This window comes from Balaenoptera acutorostrata, chromosome 10, assembly GCF_949987535.1.
Source record: "Balaenoptera acutorostrata chromosome 10, mBalAcu1.1, whole genome shotgun sequence".
NCBI classification, from domain to species: domain Eukaryota; kingdom Metazoa; phylum Chordata; class Mammalia; order Artiodactyla; family Balaenopteridae; genus Balaenoptera; species Balaenoptera acutorostrata.
Window position 1 is genome coordinate 7,225,081 of NC_080073.1, and position 14,458 is coordinate 7,239,538.

General features: G+C 49.5%; 2 protein-coding genes across 2 annotated transcripts in view; one reads left to right on the forward strand and one right to left on the reverse strand.

Moving 5' to 3' along the window:
- IRAK2 (interleukin 1 receptor associated kinase 2) overlaps positions 1 to 14,458 on the reverse strand; it is a 60,751-nt gene that overhangs the window by 33,427 nt on the left and 12,866 nt on the right. The gene's annotated exons all lie outside the window — the stretch shown is intronic.
- LOC103006169 (sorting nexin-5) lies at positions 1,011 to 2,391 on the forward strand. The gene has a single exon (XM_028169103.2). It carries the CDS (start codon positions 1,016 to 1,018, stop codon positions 2,249 to 2,251), a length of 1,236 nt encoding a protein of 411 aa, XP_028024904.1. The 5' UTR covers positions 1,011 to 1,015; the 3' UTR covers positions 2,252 to 2,391.

Here is a 14,458-nt window from a genome sequence, read left to right on the forward strand (position 1 = left end):
ACGCAGATTTATTTGATTTTCTTGACAACCTCTGATGGTTAACAGAATTCTCTGCATTTTATTTTTGAGCATATTGAGGCTCAGACAGGTAAAATGGTTTGTCCCAAGTCAAACAGCTGATGGGATTCAAACCTGGGGCTGGTTTCGCGGTCATCCGTCCGGTAGAACCACTCACATGGCCACTGTCCTCAGCATCCCTACTCCCCTCTGCAGATGGGCCCCGACTGAGGAAAAGCAGGACGAAGGGTACGAGCAAGTGAGGAAAGGCCAGAGGGAATGCACAAAAGTAACCAGAAGGCCGAATGGGGGAGAGTGGGTGACTTCCTCCTTGTTTCCTTTGCTGACATACTGTTCTTTCAAACGGAACTATCTTATAAAAGAAGTAGCAGAGCTTAGCTGTTCAGAGTCAAGGCTCTGGCCTGACACCGGCTCCCTCACCTCCCAGCTGTGTTTGCTTTGGATAACTTCCACGAGACTAAGGGAGAGAGCACATGTTAACCAATTAGCTCAAAACATGGGAACTTCATTGGTGGTATTGTTATCATATTTTTAATATACCGGCTCACCTCTTAAACAGCCCAGAGTGGGTGTAAGGAGCGTAGTTCGGGAGTCTCTCCGTTTTCATTTAACACAGCTCTGAATCATTTACACTTTTTTGTTGTTTTACTGTATTTGTTTTTTTTAAATTGCGGTAAAATACATTTAACGTGAAATTTATCATCTTAATCATTTTAAAGTCTACAGTTCAGTGGCACTGCGTGCATTCACACCGCTGTCCAACCACCACCATCATCCATCTCCAGAACTTTTCATCTTCCCAAACTGAAACTCTGCCCTCATTAAACAGTAACTCCCACTCTCCACTCCTCCAGCCCCTGGCAACCACCATTCTATCTTCTGTCTCTATGAATTTATTCATTTAAATATTTTGACCTGTGTGAGTTTCTTTTTTTTCTTCACATTAATAGTAACTAAAAAGATGTATGTGCTTCTCTCCTCACACAGCCAGGCGGCCATGCTCCAGGCCCGCGTCGCCATGGCTGCGGTTCCCGAGTTGCTGCAGCAGCAGGAGGAGGACCGCAGCAAGCTGAGATCTGTATCAGTGGACCTGAATGTTGACCCCTCGCTTCAGATTGACATACCTGATGCACTCGGTGAGAGGGATAAAGTCAAATTTACAGTGCACACCAAGACCACGCTGCCCACGTTTCAGAGCCCAGAGTTTTCTGTTACAAGGCAACATGAAGACTTTGTGTGGTTACATGACACTCTTATTGAAACTACAGACTATGCTGGGCTTATTATTCCGCCCGCGCCTGCAAAGCCTGACTTCGACCGCCCTCGAGAGAAGATGCAGAAACTGCGAGAGGGTGAAGGGTCTATGACCAAAGAAGAATCTGCCAAGATGAAGCAAGAGCTGGAAGCTGAGTATCTCGCGGTCTTCAAGAAGACTGTGTCTTCCCATGAAGTCTTTCTTCAGCGGCTCTCCTCTCACCCTGTTCTCAGTAAAGATCGCAACTTTCACATTTTCCTGGAATATGATCAAGATCTAAGTGTCAGGCGGAAAAATACTAAAGAGATGTTTGGTGGCTTTTTCAAAAGTGTGGTGAAAAGTGCTGATGAAGTCCTTCTTTCAGGAGTTAAGGAGGTAGATGACTTCTTTGAGCAAGAGAAGCATTTCCTCAGTAACTATTACGATAGGATCAAGGGTTCCTGTGCAAAGGCTGACAGAATGACCAGCGCTCATAAAAATGTAGCAGATGATTACATCCACACCGCAGCCTGCTTGCATAGCCTGGCTTTAGAAGAGCCCACGGTCATCAAAAAGTACCTGTTGAAGGCGGCTGAGCTATTTGAAAAACTTAGGAAAGTAGAGAGTCGAGTCTCCTCAGATGAAGACTTAAAGCTGACAGAGCTCCTCCGATACTACATGCTCAACATAGAGACTGCTAAGGATCTCTTATACAGACGCACTAAAGCCCTCATTGACCATGAGAATTCAAACAAGGCATTGGATAAGGCCCGGTTAAAAAGCAAAGATGTCAAGCTGGCTGAGGCACACCAGCAGGAATGCTGCCAGAAATTTGAACAGCTTTCTGAATCTGCAAAAGAAGAGCTAATCAATTTCAAACGAAAGAGAGTGGCAGCATTTAGGAAGAATCTGATTGAAATGTCTGAACTGGAAATAAAGCATGCCAGGAACAACGTCTCCCTCCTGCAGAGCTGCATCGACTTGTTCAAGAACAACTGAATGAAGGACGTGAATGTGAAGAAAGCCTTCACTTCGCATCACTTGCACTCAGATCATTACCACGGAAGATTTATTACCTTTGGCTTTAGTTTAAAATTATGTGAATAAATATTTTGATTTCTAAAGATCTTAACACTTAACCATGTTGGTTTAAAGATATTTCTATTGCATGCTACTTGGACATAACTAATCTTTATGCATTTAATACCTCAGAGTGGGTAGAATCTAAGTACTGGGTTCTCCTCTAATTTGTCTTTCGTAATTAAGAAAGGGTGCGGGAATTTTGCGCCTTCTGGAGTCTGTGTAAGCAGTGGCCTGGCACACACTGCCTCACTGTTCCCTGTGCCCATGCCCCTACAAACCGGTTACTTTAGGGTAGGTGCCGATTATAACAGATGAGTCAGCCGCTTGCTACAGGTAAGAGACATTCCATCTCTTCATTAGGTAATTTCCCCCTTTCTTACTCTCCTGGTTCTTTAATCACCTTGAGTTGTTTGTACTATAACAAGAGCAAGAAAAATCTCATATCTTTATATACACCCTTTGCAACTCCATTTTTGTAGTTGGGAGATAAATATTTGAGGGGAGAGAAGCATCTTAAGGGTATAAGAACAAGTAATAAGGCCTAATTTAGAAGGTGGCCAGATCTACATTAAGAAAGATGTGAACCCCCTCCCTAATGGGGGCGGGCGGTATGTGTGTGTTTGGACTTTTTATAAAGTGTACAATAAAATAATCCATGCTCTAAAAAAAAAAAAAAAAGATGTATGTGGCTATCCATGATATGGAGAGGTGTCAATATATTTTTTTAATTGAGATATAATTGACATAGAACATTATATTAGTTTCAGGTATATATCATAATGATTTGATATTTGTATCTATTGTGAAATGATCACCACAATAAGTCTAGTTAACATCCATCACCACACATAGTTACAAATTTTTTCTTGTGATGAGAACTTTTAACGTCTACCCTCTTAGCAACTTACAATTATGCAAAATACAGTGTCGTTAACTACAGTCACCATGCCGCACATTACATGCCCTGTACTTATTTATCTTGTAACTGGAAGTTCTGCCTTTTGACCCTCTTCACCCATTTTGGGCCCCCGCTCCCTCTCTGGCAACCACCAATATATTGTTGACTGACAACGAAAGAGGATATATAATGTGTTACCCAGGTTTTCTTTTTTGTAAAATATGGTAAAAGTATAGAAGACATCTACATATGAAGAGAAAAAGAACCTGAAGAACATACAGGAAATGCTAACTGTGAACATTTCTGGATGGTGTGATTATCAAGGATTGTATAATTGTGGGTTGGGGGGTTATTTGCATTTGGCAGAATCTTTCAACAATGATCATGTATGTATCAGTTGCACAGTAAATTGTTTCTTAAGAAAAAAGTCAGTAAGCAAGCTTGCTCAAACAGGAACTAGAACGGAGTCTCCCAATGAGGGTGAGTAGCCAGAAAGCAGGTGAGCAGCAGATGCAGGGCCCGCTCGCTCCTGGATTTTGCCGCTGATTGTCCAGGACGTGCCCTTGACACCTTCACTGTGTGTGTCCTCACCCCAACCCTAGGGGTAGCAAGGAGGGAAACGGAAGCTCAGGGAGGCGGGGTCCCCTCCCAGAACCAATGGCTGTGAGCAGGATTTACGTCCCCTGTGGGGACCCCGGAGGACACACACTTCGTTTCTCCCCACCTGGGGTCCTCAGCCACCACACGCCCCCAACCCAATCGCCTCAGGGAGAGGCCCTTCTGGCCCAAACTGGGATCCCAGAAGCGAGGCTCCTCCCCAAGGGCAGCCCTGCCGGCAGGACGCACAGACTCCCGCATCTCTGCTCATGTAATGCACTGCTCTCCACAGGCACAGGGTGACACCGTCCCTCGTGCAGTGACAGCTTTGCCGGTGAGAGTCACTGGCAGTGAAGGCTGACTCGTGAGCAGATCCAGGGCAGAAGCAAAGACCCCAGGAGGAAGGGGCCCCCATGCCACTCTGAGCCCTCCTTCCCCCTGCCCTCCCCTCTCTGGCCCAGGGAGACGGCCCCTGGACGCACCCTCCCTCCACCAACTGCCTCAGTTGGGGTCCCACCCGTGTACCTCAAAGGGCCACGTCCACGCCATCCTCATGATGACATCTGTGTATGAGACACAAGGGCAGATATGACTCCTAAGCGGCCCCAGCTCCCCTCACGTCAGGCAGGCCGGGCCTGCTGGTGAAGGGGACCCCAGACAGCCCACCACAGTAGGAGGTGCTCCTGGCTGCATCAGCTTCTAAAGGTGCCACGTGCACCCCAACTGCCTGCGTCCCCAGAATAATCAGCACTTTCCCCATGCAAGGCCCGGCTGAGCCTGTTTCGTCATCAGACAAATGGAAGTGAAGGTGACCGTCCCGGCCTGACCTAACTTCAGTGTCCTATTCCTTTTTTCTTTCCCTTTCTGCACAGATCTTTGCCTCTCCATCAAGACCTACGTGGCAGGAATACCAAAGCCACCCACCCATTTGTGGCTGACCTCCCTGGCCTCCACCAACAGGGGATAGAAAAGGCTTCATTATGTTCTCAACCTAAGGGGAGTCTGCAGTGACAGGCAGGGGCCTACAGCAGGCACCGTGGTCCATGCAAACATGTGGGATTGGGGCACATGCCCGCCTGAGGAGGGAACAATCCTGAGGCATTGGCACCGGCACCGGCGGGGGCTCCAGCCTGAGACGGAGCTTGTCAGCGCATTTCTGCTGCAGACCACCCTCCCACCTAGTCACACACGAGGGCCCCACCCAGCCGCGGAGGTCAACGTCAGGCCTGCAGTAACAATCAGATGACAAGCTTCAGTTTCCTGTGAAACCCCCATTTCAGCCCTCTGTGGGTTTTCAGATGCAGACAATAAATAAGAGGCATAAACAGGACACATCTTCATTTTGACTCTTAGGTTGCTGGTGCCCGATCTTAGTTGGAAGGCGCAGGGCAGGCCTTTGCTTGCCTCTTTTTCCACAGCAAACCCAGAAGAGGGAGAAACTGTGGCTTTTCTGCCCTTAATGCCTGGAAGTTGACCCCTGATAGCTGAGCGGATACAACACCACTCCTTTGGGCCGGTACATAAACCAGAGTGCCGTTGAAATAAAAATAGAACATCGAGGGCAGGATGGAGCAAAGGAGGACAAAATGTTCATGAAAAAGGGTCGTGGCGAGCTTTAAATCTCACGAGTTTCCTGTGAGTTTCCTGTCTGCCAAGGCCAAGACCAAAAAGCAAGCCGGTTACATCATTTATTCCTATGACTGATGTACGGGAGCAGCCTCATGCTTCCAGGACAGCACTCTTTTTTCCGCTGGAATTACATTCTCACAAAGATTCCATGCATAAAGTTAATTCTGCAAGATCATGAGATCCAAAAATAAGAATTGTGATCATAGAGTAGAAGCGAGAGCAAGTGTGGGGAAGCTTCCAGAGCCAGCCTTTCTAATCCTAGCTGTACGCCCAAGGACAGATTTCTTAACCCTCTGAGCTTCATTTGCATCTTCTGTGGAGTCAGAATAATTATAACCCCTCTGTCCCAGAACAGTCCCAGGACTCAGTGGGACCAGATACAAAAAGCAGCTGGGCCAAGGCCAAGGCCAAGGTCAGGACACAAACTGTGACATAGTCATCCTCTGACCTCTGTCCTCTCTCCCTACCCAAAAGAACCTCTGATCCCAACTTAGGGTCTCTGAAGGAAGCAAATGGGGTGGATGGCTGTATCCAACAGTTTAAACCCTCTAACGGAGACTTCCCTGGTGGCGCAGTGGTTAAGAATCCACCTGCCAAAGCAGGGAACACGGGTTCGATCCCTGGTCCAGGAAGATCCCACATGCCACGGAGCAACTAAACCCGTGCACCACAACTACTGAGCCTGCGCTCTAGAACCCGCGAGCCACAACTACTGAGCCCACGTGCCACAACTACTGAAGCCTGCGAGCCTAGAGCCCCTGCTCCGCAACAAGAGAAGCCACCGCAACGAGAAGTCCGCGCACCACAACAAAGAGTAGCCCCCGTTGCCTGCAACTAGAGAAAGCCCGCGCGCGCGCAAAACTGAAGACCCAATGCAGCCAAAAAAAAAAAAAAAAGAAAAAATACCCTCTAATGGACACATGACTCTCAGTGGGCAGTGGCAGGGCCTTGAAGGTGCAGTGGCCGTGGGGATGAGTAATACAGAAGCCCAGCTAGACCTGCTTCTGCCCGCTGTGTCGTTGGCAGCCAGCCTGGTCACACACAGGAGGACAGGCGGCGTGGAGTTCTCCCTGCCAGTGCCCCTAGGGACGGGAGGGGATGCCAGTGCTCGAAATAACAGCTTCAGTGTCTGTGGGCACCAAGGGGTGGATGTATTGGTTCTCAGATCAATTAAATCAGAGTCTGGATGCTTTCGAAAGTTCCCTAGGTGAGGCTGAGAACGACTGGCTTAACCCGGAGGGATGAGGGTTGAGTTTCTGGCACCAGGAGGCAGAGAAAGGGGGCAAAAGCATTTCTCTGTGCTCTCTCCACGGTTCCCAGGGGACGATGGGCCTGATTCCTTTTTCTCTCTGCTTTGTATTTTCAAGATGCCCCACTCTCTCTAATGAGCACAAATCACATGTGTTGTGGAGCCCAAAGATGATCTCAGGGCTTCCAGCCCGCCATGCACACCGCAGCCAGGCTCACAGGCAAGGGAAACGCGCCAAGTCTCATCCGACAAGTGGGACGAGGAACTGTACCCTGCACCCCCAGAGATGATGAAATAAGTCAGTGCTCAACAGTTATAAGCTACTATTGTAATTTACTATCATTAGGATCATCACCCCTGAGTCTAGGTCAGGCTTTTTTTTTCGTCCTAAGTGCTTTCCCATAGGTGTGGCCTATTGAATTCAGAGGATACCTCCGGGGAGAAAGCCCAGTTGCCCTCTCTAGGTTATACTTCAGTAAAGTGAAACCTGAAATAGTTCTCTTATTTACATTTTGTTTATTGAGGCCCCGCTTCCTTTGGTCAAAAGGCTTATGTGTGCTGGGCCCTTGGCAGAGGGGCCTGGGTTCTCCTCGCCGGCTGGCAGCCTGGGAACATTTAACGCAGTGGCAAATCCGGGAGCCACACGCTTGAGCAGAGGGGACTCCAGCTGCCGGCAAGGTCCTTCCCCAGTGAGCACAGTCTGGAATTCCCCCCACTCTTCTCAGCCCTCAAAGTAAACAGTGAGGTAATATTTATATATCTGTTTTTATTCTTCGCATTTATTCTGACTCATGTGGCTGAAACAGATACCTTCTAGAGCAAATGAAAGTGATTCATCCCTAACTAAAGAACCTAGGTGCCAGCTGGCCATATCAAGACAAAAAGAGCTTTCTGGACCCTCTCTTTTCCTTTTCCTTTCCCTCCCAATCCCTGGGCTCAACCTTCCTGGGCATCCAAAGTCCACATACACAAACCACTCAAAACTCCCAACTCAAGCGAGACGGGAAGTCAGGCAAATAAGAGGGCATGACCTGTCTTAAGACCTAATCGCCCTATCTCAGCTCCTCCACGGGACCTGCTCACTGGCTGCTAAAATGACTCATCCATCCTTATTCATTTATTCACTCTGTTGGGGACTGGGGGCTCTGACTGTTATCAAAACTCACATGACAGTTAAAAGATACCTAATTTTAAACTGGGAGGAGTTCTATGCTGACAACAAACCGGAGGAAGGGAGGGGTGTACCTGACACTTACTTACATGGGATGCCCAGGGCAGACTTCTGTGCGCAGGTGCCATTTAAGCAGAGACCCAAAAGATGAGAGGGATGAGCCACGGGAAGAATGCAAGGGAGCTGGGGAGGGACCAGCATTCTAAGGAGAAGGAATAGCATATGCAAAAATCCTGAGGAAGAAAACAGTTTGGTGCATCTCCTCAAATGAAGGATGACCCTAGTGGCTGAGTTGAATGAATGCGGGGGAGAGTAGCCAAGATGAGGTGAGAGAACTGGGCAAGGGTTAGTCCACGTGAGATCTCGTAGGCCATGGTTAGGTAGAACCTTAAAATAAACCCCTTTGAACTGAGGTACCCAGTAGCTGAGACACGGCTTACCAAATAGTCATTTGCTCCCTCTCAGACCCCAGCCTCCCTTGCAGTTAGGCTGGGGCCACGTGACTGGTTCTGGCCAATGGGTTTTAAGTGGAAATGCTACTGTCACTTCCTGGACAAAGCAATTAAGAGCTGGCGAGCCTCATCCATCTGTCTCTTCCCCTCCACAGTGACCCTGGAAGCGGTGCGTTCCCAATGGCCTGCCGAGTGCAAGAAGGCAGGAGCCAGCACTGGACTTGGAGAAATTGATTCTTTGTTGTGTTGAACAACTGAGATTTCTGGGTTTATCTGTGACCGCAACATAACGTAGCCCATCCTGATTAATGGGTAACCTCGACATGTGTGCAAAGCTCGTAACCCAGAGGAGCTGCTTACGACCGCATTGCACAGAGCGGGAGCTCAGTAAACCGCAGCTCCTCTCCCTCCAGCTCCCACCCGTCCTCTCTGAAAAACTGGGGGTTGGTTTAGAGGTACCACACACAAGCCCCTCTGTCCATGCTCACATTTAGTCCCAAGAAACCCACAGTGATTAAAGCCTCGCTCTTTTCCAGTGGAATAACTAATGCACAGAAGGACAGTCAGAAGACCATCCTGAGCCACACAGCAAGGATGTTAGAAGAGCCTCGCATCGCTTATGTTCTGTAGCGCCCCCATTTACGAGAAAAGCAGACAGGGCAATGTCTATGCCTATTTTTCAGAGACTTGATGCCATCTAGTGACCTCCCCCAGCAGGGGTTAAGGTCACGCAGACCTGCTTCCCTTCCCAGCCCATTGCTTACTTGCTGTGTGGCTTTGGGCAAGTTACTTAATCCCTGCACCTCAGTTTTCTCATCTGTATAATGGGAATAGCGAGATTTGTGAGATAAGATGCTTGCCTGGCACATATTAGGTGCTAAATACAAGTTATGACTAGCATTCAGATAACAGTGACTCCTGGCCAGGACTTTGGGGGGGGGGCGGGTCTTGGCCCTGTGCAGTGCCACGCCCAGGGGCAAGTCTCCAGTGGCCCCAGGGTCTGAGTCCTTCCCAAGCTTTTTTGTTCCCTAGTGGTAGGAAAGGGGCGGATGTTGGGAAAACTTCCAGGAGAACACACACGAGCCCTGTCTGGCCCTTGCAACAGCTCAGCCTCTTTGGGAGAGAAAGGGTGTGTTCTCTTCCATTTCACTTTAGGCAACAGATAGAAATTCCCCATGCAGTGAAAGCCCAGCTCCAGGAAGGAAATGACTTTGGCTGAGCTGCCAAACCAAAAGTTAGAAACTGTGAAAGCTGCACAACCAAGAAGAGACTGCGTGAAAATTGGGAAACTTGTAAGAAACTCCCAGGAAGATGGTAGCAGCAGATGGGAAGATGAAACCTTGGTTGCCTCCCTTGGAGTCCCTTCAGGTTCCAGAAGCTTCTTGCTTTCCTACTCAGTTGACACCTGGAACCTCACAGGCCCCTGTTCCCCACTGTGGCCAGAGCAATGGGGTTACTCCCAGGTAGAAGCCCTCGAAAACCTTCCCTACACTCCTGATGAAAGTAGACCTGACCACACCCAAGCACTGCTCCTTCCCACCACCGGGCCTTTGCACGTGCTGTTCCCTCTGCCTGGATATGCCTGTGTGGTCGGCCCGCCAGTCCTTTGAATGGAGGCTCAAGTTTCAGTTCCTTGGGGAAGCTTCCCCAGGTGAGATCAAACCTTCCCCTCTCCCACCCTCCTACCTACCTACCCACCTGACCTACACTTCTTTGAGCACTCCTGCTGTGGTTGGGTACACGTCTCTATGCCATCATCCTGTTCATACCCGTCTCCCACACTAAACTGTAAGCTCCTTGAGGTCAGAGACTTTGTCTGTATTTCCACTGCTGTGTCCCCGGCACCTAGCACACAGCAGGCACTTGATAATATGTCTCAGTTCACTACTGACTCTCTTGTCCAGATTTTGTGTATCTAATTCTCTATGGGGAGGAACGAGGGAGAGTGTCACCTCACGAATCAGGCACACCTGGTTTCGAGCCTCCATGCTCAGAGTTAGAGCCTTCGGACCCCCGCCATTGGCAGGCTCAGGTCCCCTGCCTGCCTCAGTGGCGTTTAATCAGCTCAGGAGCTCAGCCGTGATGACAGCCGACCTGCCTCTGGCTGGAAGCCACAGCTCTGATACGTCGGCCTCTGCCTTGATTCCAGCTCCTGAGACCCTGCGCAGATGCCAGCACCTAGACCCTGGAGCCTGGCTCACAGCCCTCTCCCTAACTAAGCCTGGTGGTCGGGAAGAGTCCCCCTCAGGAGTAGGACTCTCACGTTTTAAGCCCCAGGGTGATGGTTGGCCCTAGGCCCCAGGGTCAGACTCTCCTGACGTTGAATGCTGACCTGGCCATGCAAATGCTGCCCCTGATCCCCCAGACTCTCTATAATGAGGCTCCCCTGGGATGCCCAGCAATTGCACCGTGGCCACCATCTTACCAGAGCAGTGATTCCCACAGTGTATTGGTCCCATGGGAATATTAGTAAGTATCCAATGAGAAGGGGGCTCTGCGGTCAAATGTAAATGGAAAACACTGACCTAAATAGATCTCTTTGCTCTAGAACTTATCAGAGCCTTAAAACGTTGGGTGTGCATTGTGACTCTCCAAAGGTAGGGGGCACTGATAAAGCATACAGATTTCCCAAGGTTAGTTATTCATGAACCCTTTAGTTGCATGGGGTAACTTGCTGGAGCACATGTCCGGGGCATGTGATTTGGGAAATGCTACTCTGCACCATGACTCGCCCTGCGGACGTCCTATGCACACAGTACTTTCCCCATCACAAAAAAACATTTTTCAATCAGGACACAAAGGCGGCATTCCTCTTCCTGTCCTGACCCAGAGACTGGGGCTTCATCCAAGACCCAGCTCTTCCCTGTGGGCTCAGAAGAGCCTGGAGATGTGAAGACATCCATGGAAGACCACTTTATGACTGGTCTTTGCCAGAAGTCGGGAGGTGAAAGTGGACAAGGGAGGGTAAGAAAGGGCAAGTAAACGAAGCTTCACCTTACAAAGTGAAGCATCAAGAGGCACTGCCTAGGGCTAATGGAAAAATAATTACATATGTAATGATATTCGTTAAAAGTTAGAAAAACGACCTACAGACCCATAGAGGAGCTGAAGAGGGAGAGGAGGTATGTAGAGCCAAATCCTCATCTAGGAAGTTAATGGATAACATATAAATTGATATATATGAAAAGAACAGGAGAAGCACATTATTTAGAGATGGTACAAATGTGGTAGAGAATAGCCATTCCCCTTGTCTTCCTACATTCTAGAAGTTTTAGCTAGACATATGGCTGCTAAAAACCACATTTTTTAGCTACTGCCAGACTCCCTTTGCAGCTAATTGTGGTCAAGTGACTAGGTTCTAGCTAATAGAACTTAGTGAAGTGATAAAGCGCATCTTCCAGATTGTACCCTTAGAAGGAAAGAAAATCCCCTCCCCTTCCTCCTGCCTTGAATGTGGAAAAGAGAGGAACAGCAGGAGCAAGTATCTCAAACCACAAGATGGAAGCCACATGCGCAGGGCAGCAGAATTAGGTAGAAAAAAAAGCTTGAATCCCTGACACTGTGGGTCCACCCTATCAGCTTTGGGTTGCCGACACACACACTACTAGTGGAAAGAAACCCTCTTTTAGTTTAACCTATTGTTGTTTTGGCCTTTCTTACTGGAGCCAAATCAATATAATAATGCTCCAGGTGGCAAGGACCCAGATATTGCAGACTGGAAAGCTGATTACCGTTCTTATACCAAAGCAAAACCGTCACCTGTGACCCTCGGAAGGCAGTCCATGTGCTAAGAGCACCCGTAACTCTAAGGGGAGAAGTTGAAAATGTTCTAAATGTTGGTGTATGTTGCTTCTCTTTTAGGGACCTCCAACAAAGGGAGAAGAACTCCACTGGAGCCAGACCATGTTCTAGCAGAGATGAAAAGGAAGACTCTTGGCCTGTAGTGGACAATCCAAGTTGACCAAGAACCCCCTTGTCAGGGGCCCTGAAGGGTCAGCCCCAGCAGGAGGTGATACCATGGCCCCAACCTTTCTAATCCCCACTCCACCTTTCTCAGTCCACTGATGAACTTCAGGAGGGGCTCTCTGCCAGACACAGGGCCCAGAAACAAGAGTCAAAATAAGAGTGCTTCTGTCCCATCCAAGCTATTGTTTCAGGTGGCATCGAGAGAGGCTCCAGGTATGCACCTTCAATTAGGAGGAGAGGGGGACAGGCCGAGCACACAGGCCACCAAGTGAAAGAACAAACCTTTCAGGGATAAGAACTAAGCTACCTAGGCTCGATCATCAGCTGTGGCTATCACACAGAGAACTGATGAGAAGCCAAGAGACCATAAGCTTCTAGCATTCTGAGAGATCTGTGCGGCCAAAGAAGCCACAGTCCTGGTGTGACAAAAGCCGGCCATTATTTGATGCCGCAGCTCCTCCCAGGCGCCCAAACTCCTCCCCCAGCAGGAAGTGTGCTGTGAAAGCCGTGCAGCCCACCCGTAAGGGCAGCCTCTCCAGTTCCCACTTCCGCTGAGGCCACGGGCATGCTCCCCCAACACCTACCCAACCCCCCAAGACAGAGCCAGAAGTCAGAGAACCAGGTGCTGGATCAGCAGTTCTTAAACTTTTATCTGCACCTGAATATCCTGGAGGGAGACTCAGGACCCCACCCCCGGAGTTTCTGAATCGGCAGCTGAGGTAAGGCCTGAGAACCTGCGTTTCTAACAAGTTCCCAGGGGATGCTGATGCTTAGACGTCTGGGGAACACGCTGAGGGTCACTGGTCAACGGAGAAGAACAGGGGATGCCGATGCTTAGACGTCTGGGGAACACGCTGAGGGTCACTGGTCAACGGAGAAGAACAGGGGATGCCGTAGGGAACACGCTGTGAGGGTCACTGGTCAACGGAGAAGAACAGGGGCTGCCATAGGGAACACGCTGTGAGGACCACTGGTCAACGGAGAAGAACAGGGGCTGCCATAGGGAACACGCTGTGAGGGTCACTGGTCAACGGAGAAGAACAGGGGCTGCCATAGGGAACACGCTGTGAGGGTCACTGGTCAACGGAGAAGAACAGGGGCTGCCATAGGGAACACGCTGTGAGGGTCACTGGTCAACGGAGAAGAACAGGGGCTGCCATAGGGAACACGCTGTGAGGATCACTGGTCAACGGAGAAGAACAGGGGCTGCCAGATGCACCAGACAGAGGACTCGCTCCCCGTGCCAGAGGACACTCCGAGGGTGCACACGGATATCTGGGTGGCCCAAAGCAGAGGGCTGCAGGAAGACAGCGGTCCCTCCAGCACGTATCCCCTCCTCTTCTAGAGTAACAGACGCTTTAGCGGTGCACACAGGCTCCCAGCTACAGATTCCATTTCCCAGCCTCCCCCGCAACTAGGCGTGCTCATGTGACCAGTCCTGGCCAACGGCCTGGGAAGGGAGGTTATGTCGCAGCTTCCAGGGGGCCGTGCCCTTCTTGTAGGCTGGAAGGCACGTGCGGAGGCACAGAGTAGCCATCTCAGGTATGAGCTGGCGGCCAGCTGTCCCAGACAGCAGAGCAATGAAAACGAAAGAAACGGGTCCTTGACACTGGGCAGCTGCCCTATGAGCCCTGGGCAGCTTGGACTGTCACAGGAGAGAGAAATAAACATCTGTCTCGTTTAAGTCACTACAGCCTACCCTTAGTAACAGCAATGAACCTGGGATGCTAATACAGGAAGCCTCCAAGAAACAGCTAAAAGAGTAAAAATGGTTGACACTGGCAAGCAGATTTGCCAGAAGAAGGAATGGTAAGCCTTCTGCACTAATTTATTCTAATTCTTATAACATTTAATGTTTGACAATTGAACAATAATGGTCTTGGCAATTAAGGCTGAGAAGATACCAAGGAACAGAGACCCACACACCCAGCTCTCTACACAATGGGGCTAGCAGCCCCACAGGACGTGATTTCAAGAGACTGGACACACATGTGGCCCCCAGGGAACCCCACACTCCACCTTTCGGTTCACATACAACCTACGGAAGGCCTCTGCTAAATGCAAATATATTCCCTGGAGTCATAAGTCTCTGAGGACAACACTTTGTCTCTGGGACTTTTGGTATCTGGTTTTCAAGCTCTGTTTTATTCAAACTCATTCT

Coding starts and splice junctions, on each gene's coding strand:
- LOC103006169 (XM_028169103.2), top strand. CDS start 1,016: ATGCTCCAGGCCCGCGTCGCCATGGCTGCGGTTCCCGAGTTGCTGCAG.